At 46.0% G+C, this 10,477-nt stretch overlaps 1 protein-coding gene across 1 annotated transcript in view; it reads right to left on the reverse strand.

Annotated features, from left to right (window-relative positions):
- The window catches only part of WIPF1 (WAS/WASL interacting protein family member 1), a 22,512-nt gene extending 16,451 nt beyond the window's left edge, over positions 1–6,061 (reverse strand). The window contains exons 1-2 of the mRNA XM_007451069.1: positions 6,011–6,061; positions 1,475–1,604 (exon numbers count right to left, since the gene is read on the reverse strand). Coding sequence (XP_007451131.1) covers positions 1,475–1,604; positions 6,011–6,061 — 181 coding nt within the window. The remainder of the gene's footprint in view (positions 1–1,474; positions 1,605–6,010) is intronic.
- Between the last annotated feature and the right edge of the window lie 4,416 nt (positions 6,062–10,477).

Below are 10,477 nucleotides of genomic sequence, written 5' to 3' on the forward strand. Positions count from 1 at the left end.
CCTCTTTCCCATTTAACGAGAGAAGTGTATCTTGAAGAATATAATGAACTTCCACTAGTGGATTCAGGACTAGGCCCCAGACTGTCCATTCTCCTTCAACATCTAGGGAATTCTCCAGAGCCTAGGCTCCCTCTCATAGTGGAGAGAACCACTGGGCTCTGGTCTAGAGGTTGGCAGTTTGTGGAGTTCCTCTGGCCCCATCCCAGGCACCACGATTCAACGGCTGTTGGACCAAAGCTCCCCAGAAAGAAGCGACTGGGCTGGGCAACCCCAGGGAGAACCTTGTGACACAGATCAGGAAAACTAAGCAATTGATTATACAATAACCACACCATTTTGTGGGCATTCTGACCCAGAGGTAAGACTTCGTCAAAAGTCAAAGGCCCTCTAGTTCCACTGAGGTGTGGTGCATTCCATCTGCACCACCTTGCCCGGTAACAGAGCAAAACTTAAAGGCCTTTGTCTTGGTCTTCCTCTTTTCCACCTTCCTCCCACAACAATGTTCTCACCTAACGCTGATCTTTCTCTTCTACTCGTTGGGCACTTTTCCTAGAAATTCCTCCACTTGGCTAAAGTCCTACATCGTTATTCACTTGTCTACAAAGCTCCCTCTGGTGAGCTTAGGACCGTCTAATTCCTGTTGAGTCCAAGTGGCATCTGTGGTCGAGGATGAATTCTGGGCACATCTGGCTGGCAGTGGAAATGAGTGAGGAGTGTGAAATGATAGTCTTGAGGCCCGATAATTAACTTCCGGTAGATTCTAGCCATCTGTAATGTTTCATTCTATTGTAAATGTTAATAAGTAGCCCTGTATGGTGGGTACTTGTTTGTTTACACATACCCTGCCTTGTTCCAGAAAATATCTCAGATTTATGATGGGTCAATAAGCAAAGCTGTGATCTCATTTCCTCTCTCTCTAACCCCCTAATATTCATAACTACACTTGAATTATACATTCCAGGCAACAAAACACTTTCAGAAGCATTGTCTCATTTGATGCTCACAACAAACTTGTGAGGGCAGTGGAACACGTATTATCTCCATTTTACAAATGGAGACAAAGGGTTGGAGATGGTCAGGGCTCGAACAAAGGGTTGGAGATGGTCAGGGCTCGAACCTACATCCTTTGATTCCAAGACTAGGCCTCTTTCCATATTTCATGCTGCCTTTTGCTCTGTGGTAAGATGAGCAAAGGGTTAATTTCCAGAAAGTGCTGTAAAGAGTTGTGAATAATTCAGAGAATTGCTGCTGTGTGTGTCTTGGACAAAGAATTATTATACTGGCTTCCTGTAGCATTAGAGGGAACCCAAGCCAGAGCCATGGCCTACAATGAGTGATACAGTCCCTTATTCTGCTAGCTCTGCAGCTGTTGTTAACCAAAAAAAAAAAAAAATTTTTTTTTGGTGGGAAGAGTAGAGTTGATTGTTAGGTCATAAACCATTTATCTCCATGGAAAATAACTTTTTTCACTTACTGTCCAATATCGGTGCACTTCTGTCATTGGTGACTGTCTTCTTTAGTTTCTTCCCTTTGTTGATGTCAGAGAGAAGAGCATTTCTCCCAGCCTGCTCTGACTTACTCAAGGTAGGCTTTTCTGTATTGGCCTGAAAGGAAAACACGCAAACTCGTATTCATCTTTTGAATTAAAATCATGTACTACAACACTCAGTGGGGACAGCTAGCGCATTGGGAGCCTGTTATTAAGATTCTTGGCAATAGGCTGTAAATTCTCTACAAGTTTTAGACCCGATGTCACTCTTTTCAAGACCCAGACATTTGGGAGCAGATGCAGCAATACATTACGTCCATTTTTAATGCAGGAAGAGTCACTCCCTGATAAAAGTCTCTGAAAATTCAGACCACAATCTGGCCGTAACCAACAGAGCAAGGGGTGGATGGCTAGAAACGAGCAGGGAATTTTAAGTCTGAGAGGAATTTGCAGGATACTATGAGGCTTCATCCTCTAGAATGTTCTCTGAAGAACATCTCTTTCTTGTCTTTTGGAACTAACCTGGTGCAAGAGGAAAACTGTCTTTATCAAAAAGGGTCAGCTGTATTTTTTTTAATCCACCAAAATTTTAGAAAATAATTCCCTCTGGTTACACTGACAAGAGATTTTTTTCTTTTTAATTTAAGGCAGATTGGAGGTATAATTTACAAATAGTAAAATCACCCTTTTAGTGTACAGTCCTGTGAATTCTGACAAACATATACAATCGTGTAGCCACCGCCACAATTAAGATATACAACATTTCCGGGCTTCCCTGGTGGCGCAGTGGTTGAGAGTCCGCCTGCCGATGCAGAGGACACGGGTTCGTGCCCCGGTCCGGGAAGATCCCACATGCCGCGGAGCAGCTGGGCCCGTGAGCCATGGCCACTGAGCCTGCGCGTCCGGAGCCTGTGCTCCGCAATGGGAGAGGCCACAACAGTGAGAGGCCCACATACCGCCAAAAAAAAAAAAAAAAAAAAAAATAGATATACAACATTTCCATTACCCCCCAACTCCCTTCATGTTCCTCTGGGCTAAGGTGTTCCTGATGTTTAATCCCTTAAAAAATTTTTTTTATTTTAAAATTCTTTTCCATTATGGTTTATTACAGGATATTGAACGTAGTTCCCTAATCCCTTTGAAAGCTTAGCCCACAGAGACTGCACGGCTGACAATGGTGCTGCTTTAAAACCTTTGGGGGGACTTCCCTGGCGGTCCAGTGGTCAAGACTCCGTGCTTCCACTGCAGGGGTGTGGGGTTGATCCCTGGTCGGGGAACTAAGATCCCACAAGCTGCGATGTGCAGCCAAAAAATAAAAAATAAATAAAACCTTTGGGTATTTTCTATAATTTCAGAATTCCTGGGAAAGATTCTTACTGTGAAATTGGGATTTTGTTTTTTCAGGGTTCTTTTACGGAGTGGGAACATTAAGACGCCAGCAGATGGAGTCGGAAGTAGGCGTGTACCTGTGTCTGTCACACTTGGAAACTGGCTTGGTCTGGCCTGGTCCCGGGGAGAGTCGTCTTCCCCAAACCCAGTGGTACTTCTGGCAGCCCTGAGAGTCCTTTGAGGCTCGCCCCAGCCCTTCTGAAAGGCTCTGATTTCACAGATGCCAGCAAGGGCCACAAGGAGTAAACCTGGGCAAGTTTAGCTTGATACCTGACCCAGCTATTTATTATAGTTAGAGGCAGAGGGAGAGCTAAGAAAATCCCTGAAGCAGGCTAAACAGAATCTCTGTGTATGAAGCTGAAAGGGTCTTAATTAAATGATAAAGTAGTACTTGCTCACGATAATAACGGCTAACATTTATATAGATTTTACTACGGGTCAGGCACCGTTTTTAGCATTTTATGTATACTAATTCATCAACCCTGTGAGTCATGGCTTCCATTTTAGAGTCAAGGAAACTGAGGCACAGGGAAGTTAAATCATCAACCCGGTTACCCAGCTGGTAAGAGGAGGAGCTTGGATTCGAAGCCTGGCAGCCTGACTCCGGGGCCTTCCCTATAACCTGACAGAAGGATAAACGCGGGGTCTAGAATGCCCCTTCCCGGAAATGGGGAGGTGTTAAAAGAGTACAAACTTGCAACTAAAACATGAATAAGTTCTGGAGATCTAATGTACAGCACAGTGATTATAGTTAACAATGCTGTATTATATACTTCAAAGCTGTTAAGAGACCAGAACTTAAATGTTCTCACCACAAAAACGGAATGATAATTATGTGATGTGATAGAGGCGTTAGCTAAAACTATGGTGGTAATTATAATACATAAATGTATCAAATCATTGTGATTATACAATGTTATATGTCAATTATATCTCAGTTGAAAAAAAATTAATAAATAAAATGCCCTTTCCCCACTGGCCTCCAACCCTCCTCTGAAACAAGCCTGTTAAGAGCTTCTTGGCAGCCAGTTCCGGAAAGGCTCTTTGCATATACAGTTCGCTTTCGCTAATGGGATCATCCTCTATTGCTCTGAAACTTGTTTTTATAACTTAACAACATGCCTTGGACATCTTAGAAAGAGCTTTTTGAATTACCTATTGTCTTCGTTTTAAGGATGAAAAAACCTGAGGCGTCTAGAGGTTAAGTGCCATGTCCATGTTGGTTCTCTTCATGGTTTTGGATGAGCAACCCTCCCTGGCCTCCTGTTCTGCCTCTAAATTTATTTTGACACCTGACCTCCTTGGGTGCTGACTTATCTCTTGACTGTGCTGTTCCACTGGATGGTGTCCTACGATGGCCACCAACCTTTCCCTTTTCTCGTCTCTATATCCTGTCTCTCTAGGATCTTGCTTTTAGTCAGGTAATAATGGATAGAAATGAGTGGATAGGATAAACCGGGGTGTCCCAAACTTCAACCATTCTGGTACAACTTTCGTGACTTTTGTCGTCATCTTATGCTACCTGTGTTATTATTTAATATTTTTCATTAAGTCAGTTCACTATATTATTTACTATACTATTTCTCAGTGAACATTTCTTTTAAATTAACTCACTATTAAACCCTGGGTGTGCTAGTTATAACTTTTAGAATACATATTAAACACGAGCATTAAAATTAAAAAAAAAAATCAAGGCACATATGACTCAGCGGTGGTGCAAAACCTATACTTTTGGGGAAATATAAACTAGTCCTTCTATGTTAGCCAGATCACAGCTTTTCAAACTTATCTAAGGGAAGGACAAATTTTTTTTTTTGCAGTACGCGGGCCTCTCACTGTTGTGGCCTCTCCCGTTGTGGAGCACAGGCTCCGGACGTGCAGGCTCAGCAGCCATGGCTCACGGGCCCAGCCGCTCTGAGGCATATGGGATCTTCCCGGACCGGGGCATGAACCCGTGTCCCCTGCATTGGCAGGTGGACTCTGAACCACTGCGCCACCAGGGAAGCCCGGGAAGGACGAATTTTTAAGAAAAAAATTTCCAACCCGTCATGGACCAATATTTTGTAAAATAACAATGACTTATTAGAAAAATGAATCAGTTTAAAAGACACACAAAATACAATCTTAGAAACAATAGACATAACACCACTATCAGATTGCTATAAGTGTTTCTAAGCACTTACTCTAAATTTCTGTACTTATTTTTGGGGGACTCTAACCAGGAGTTGGAGGATCACACTTGGAATAGCAACGAGCTAATCAATGGTCTGTTCTTCCAACTAGGTTCCAGCCTTAGATGGGTTATAAAAAATGTGTACCATGGAAGCCTAGGCAAGAGACTTTTCCTCTCTGAGCTCCAGTTTCCTCAAGTGAAAAGTGAAGGGCCCATCACTGGGAGGCTCCTTAGCAGTGAAGGCTTCACATACTGGGGGGGTGGGTCTGGGAGACCTTCCGTATCACTGCGGGGAGGGCTGCCGGCTTCCTGGAAGAGGGTGCACTAACTTCTGAGGATGGGTCCATCAGGGGGCCAGGATGAGCCCAGAGAAGAAATTCCTTAGGAAAGTACACATGGAACTGCGAGGATGGATTTAAAGGGCGAAGTAAGTGTGGGGGGGGGGGGGGGGGAGTGGAAGATGGGGGTTATTTGTCAAACACAGAGTGGGAAGAAAGATGGCGAAAGGCAGAGAAAAAGAAAGTGAGTCTGGAGGACACATTAATGGATGCATTTTCAGACAGGCAGACTGGGTCTCTGGACTATCCTGCCCAGATGTTAAAGGCTAGAAGCTGAAAACAGTGCAGGCTGGGCAGAACCGCTCCTGCCAACCGTCTTGGGCCAGCGTGTTCAAATGAACAGGACACGTCTCCTTGATGGACGAGGCAGAGGAAACCTAACTAATCCACATTCCACGCGTGTCCTACGCATCACATGAGGCCTTAGACTACAAAACATTTTCGTATTGTTATCTGCTGCATCTCAGGCTCTGGCTTATTTACTCCAGCACCTGGAAAGCTTACCGTATCATTCATATTTAAGCCAGAATGTGAATACACTGAAAACAAATACACGTGTGCCAGGTTCAAGTTTGTTTAGCTTGCTTCGTGCACGGGCCATGGATAGGGAGAATCACTCACCAGAGAAAACGTGGGCGGTGGCGGGGGTGCTGGAGGGGGCGGTACGGGCATCCTGGACAGTTACGCTTTCAGCAGTCTGGCTGACAAATCTGTAAAAACAAAAAGAAACAAAGCACCATCATGTATTAGACTTCTTAGTAATACTCCATTCTAATCTTCCTTCCCGCTTTCCCGTCAAAGTGGCAGCTATTCACGAAGCCCAACTTTTATGAGAGGTGGAATTGCTTTACGGCATGGCTAGGATGTTACTATTCTGGAAGGAGGTCAGCAGGGAAGGCTTCTCAGCCAAAGTGCCTGGAGATACTGGAAGCAAAATCCAGTGCCTCATGCTGCTCAATCCCACCACCACCAAAGCAGGTTGGGGGAAGGACCCTGGCCTGCCGCCCGAGTAAGCTGGGAGGTTATTAGGAAACGGCTAGAAATGTATCCTGGCCAAGTCCAATGTTCAAGTGGCTCCTCTTCACTCATCTCCATGGCGCAGCCCTCTCCCGTTCTCCCGCCCACGCCAGCCGTGCCCGCGCTTTTCTTCCCCAACATTCCTGACATTCCTTCTCCACTCCGCTGCTTTTCTTCTCTGAGATTCCCGACATTTGTCTAGGTCTGGGTAGCACCCAGGAATGCAAAGATGAATCTATATTTCTATACTTGCCCTCAAAGTTCTTACAGTCCTCCGGGGAAGGGAGATGGGAATACGGGAAGATAAGATGGGCAAGGAGGCTGGATTCCTACCTCTATGCTACTTGGCATTTCCTTACAGAATCCAAGTGGAAAAAAAGAGGGGAAAAAAGAGAGGAGGAATCAAACCTCTGACTCTGGGCTGTTTACCACCAATAGGCTTCCTTAGAAAGGCTTTCTGCAGAGTCTGATTGCTCTGGGGACAAAGGGAAGGCCAGACTCCGTGGCGGTGAGACAGCGCAGGGAAGCCCTGGTGGGTAGCAGCGGCGAAGGGGGCAGCCTGGCAAACGTCAGGGGCTGAAGAAACAATGGCGAGGACGTGCCCCCAGAGTTGTGCCAGCAATGAACCCTGTCTCCCTTTCCCCCAGTCCTCGGAGTCCCATCCCTGGGTCTAAGCAGAAGCCCCAGGCCGCAGCCCTCACCCACGTACTCACCCCTCAGTACCCCAGCTTCTCCCACCCAGATCTTGCCACTCCTGGATCAGCAGCGCTCCCAGATTGGCAGCGGGGCATCACCCAGAGCTGTTAGAAACATCAAATCTCAGTCCCTCTGCCTGCACTGCATTTGTTTCAGCATTTTAACAAGATCCCTGGGTGATTCATATGCATTTCAGAAGCCTGGCGGTAGAGCCTTAAACCAAGTGAGCAGCCTGGAACACTGACCACCTGAATAATATTGTTTCTGTGGAACGTGTGTCCTGAATTTCAAACCTCAGAATTATCTTTTATTTTCAATAGTCCCTTAATTGCAGAAAACAACCTCTTAGAATTGAAAGTATTAGGGACTTCCCTGGCGGTCCAGTGGTTAGGACTCTGCACTTCCACTGCTGGGGGCCCAGGTTCGATCCCTGGTCGGGAAACCAAGACCCCACAAGCCACGTGGCATGGCCAAAAGAAAAAACAATTTAAAGTATTAATTTAGTTCAACCACTGAAAGTTAACGTGGAAAACTTATACCTTGAAACAAATACAGATGACCCTTGAACAACGGGTCCACTTAGATGCGGATTGTTTTCGATAGTAAACATTATAGTACTATACCATCCATGGGTAGTTGAATCCGAGGATGCGGAATCCGGGTGCAGAGGACCCGTGGATACAGAGGGCTGACTGCGTGCAGAGGGTCGGTGCCCCTAACCCCCGCATCGTTCAAGGGTCAGCTGTTACTTTCTATAGAAGTTTTGCTGGATGGCTTGCTTTCTGTGACAGAAACGGAATGGAAAAGCTAAGAGGACATGGCCAAACTTGTCAAAGCTACTGGAAGACAGGAATCAAGAGAGCTTCTGACAGTTCTATTCTGAGTGCCATCTAGAAAATGAAATTTAAAAAACTCTAGAGCAGCAAGGGCCGCTCTCATCTATTAACAGTCAACTGGATGATAAAGGGCACTTTATTTCTGTTGTCTTGAATACTTATGACCACACTGCAAACTAGCATAATTCCACTCATTTTACGGAGGAGGACGCTGGGACTCAGAGAAATTAATAACTCGCTAAAAGACCCGCAAAACTCATTCACATCAAGTCCTTTTGATCCCTGCTCTTCTTAGATAAGCATTTTTAGGCAGGTAAAGGGCTAACTAGTACTGCAGCTCACCTGTAAACTCAGTCAGAATCCGGTTTTCAATAAGTGCCTGTCTCAGACAGGGGTTCTTTTAAAATCTGTTCCTTACGTTGGTCTTTTCTGGGTGACACCAATCGGTCCCCCGTGGGGCTACACGGGCAGTGTAATAAGGAAGGCTGGGGGGCCTGTGTTTGGAGGCCTATGAAGGGGCTGCTCCAGCTGCAGGGGCACCTCCAGAAGCCTCAGGGCTGTGTCCTAGGACCAGGAGGAAGGACGGGGATCTGAAACGGGCTTCAGGCCCAACTAACTGTCAGAGCTGCTATGGCCAAAGCAATGGTCTGAACAGCTGAGGAGGCAGCTAACCAAGTAAGGGGTGGCCGGGTCCACCCAGAGGGCCTGAGAGACAGGCTCCATGGGACAGACCGTCCACGTGCTCAGTGGATGAAAGGCCCCTCAACACTCCATTGCGTCAGGTTCACCAGCTAACCTGCCATCCTGTTAATCCTAATACTGAGGAAGAAGTGGATTCTGATCAGCTACTGGGAACCTCTTTACGGGTTTGGTTCTCACAAGCCAGTCTCTGGTTGCAAAGATCAAATTGAACTTCTGTACGCCTTAGGGGCCAGATGATGGAATAGGGACACTCTCAGGGGACTGCCACCCTGTAAGGCCTCTTTAAGTATTTTACAGTTTTCCGTCGTTGCTATTATGGTTCTCTCTGTGCATTAACTGACTTATAAATAAACCTCCGGAGCACAGAGGCTGGGCCTGCCCCCGCCCCGCCTCCTCCGATAAACAACGGGGAGAGGATCTGCGGGTGGGCGCTCTCGCTGACACCTTGATCTTTGACTTCCGACCTCCAGAAATGTGAGATAACAAAATTCTGCTGTTCGAGCCACCCAGTCTGTGGTACTTTGATATGGCAGCCCTAGCAAATGATAAACACAGTTTTAACAATACGTTATCTATCATGTCTGCTATCCACAGTGAAAATTATAAGATAATAGCTTTTGAATAAAATCCATCAATTGATTTCTCACCCAAACTATCTCTGGATTGTCTGTCATACATTAAAGAAATTAAAAGTCAACCTGAGGGGGGACTTCCCTGGTGGTCCAGTGGTAAAGAACCTGCCTTCCAATGCAGGGGACGCAGGTTTGATCCCTGGTGGGGGAACTAAGATCCCACATGCCGCAGGGTAACTAAGCCCGCATGCCACAACTACTGAGCTCCCGTGCCTCAACTGGAACCCGCATGCCGCAAACTACAGAACCCACATGCCCTGGAGCCCACATGCCACAACTACAGAAGAGAAAATCCACGCGCCACAACGAACAGCCCGCATGCCTCAACTAAGACCCGACACAGCCTAAATAAATAAATAAATAGATAAATAAATAAAACATATATTTAAAAAAATCAACCTGAACCCTAGGGAACGTGACTGATTACCAAAGTTTTATTTAATAACTGAATCCCTAAAAATATCAACAAATTTTAGGTGGAGACGATTGAGATGAGGGGAGGGATCTACCAATAAACCTTTCATAAGGGAATTGATTCTTTGGGTTGAGAGAACAGAGTAGAATATTTTACATAAATGACTTCAAAAATCCACTAACTGGGGCTTCCCTGGTGGCGCAGTGGTTGAGAATCTGCCTGCCAATACAGGGGACACGGGTTCGAGTCCTGGTCTGGGAATATCCCACATGCCGCGGAGCAACTGGGCTCGTGAGCCACAACTACTGAGCCTGCGCGTCTGGAGCCTGTGCTCCGCAACAAGAGAGGCCGCGATAGTGAGAGGCCCGCACACCGCGATGAAGAGTGGCCCCCACTTGTCACAACTAGAGAAAGCCCTCGCACAGAAACGAAGACCCAACATAGCCATAAATTAATTAATTAATTAATTTAAAAAAATCCACTAATTGGCTCTTCTTTGTCACCTACACACACGTACATATATACACACAATATACATCAATATTTAGGAATTCTGGAATTTCCTAGCTCTGTGAGAGACATGGATGGTTTTGTTGGTTTTAGTACACTTCTAGTAGGTCAGCATCATGGTTTAATGATGCTGGACAGTGGACAGCACCACACACTGACCCTAGATCAACCAGGGCAGCTGGTGGCCCCGAGCCATCTGCTAAATGTGTAATACTGGTTATGGGGAACACCTTGCAAGAAAGCGTGAATTGCTCCTCACCCTACAGTGACATATTCCCCC

This window comes from Lipotes vexillifer, unplaced genomic scaffold (assembly GCF_000442215.2).
Source record: "Lipotes vexillifer unplaced genomic scaffold, Lipotes_vexillifer_v1.1 scaffold645, whole genome shotgun sequence".
In the NCBI taxonomy this organism is placed as follows: Eukaryota; Metazoa; Chordata; class Mammalia; order Artiodactyla; family Lipotidae; genus Lipotes; species Lipotes vexillifer.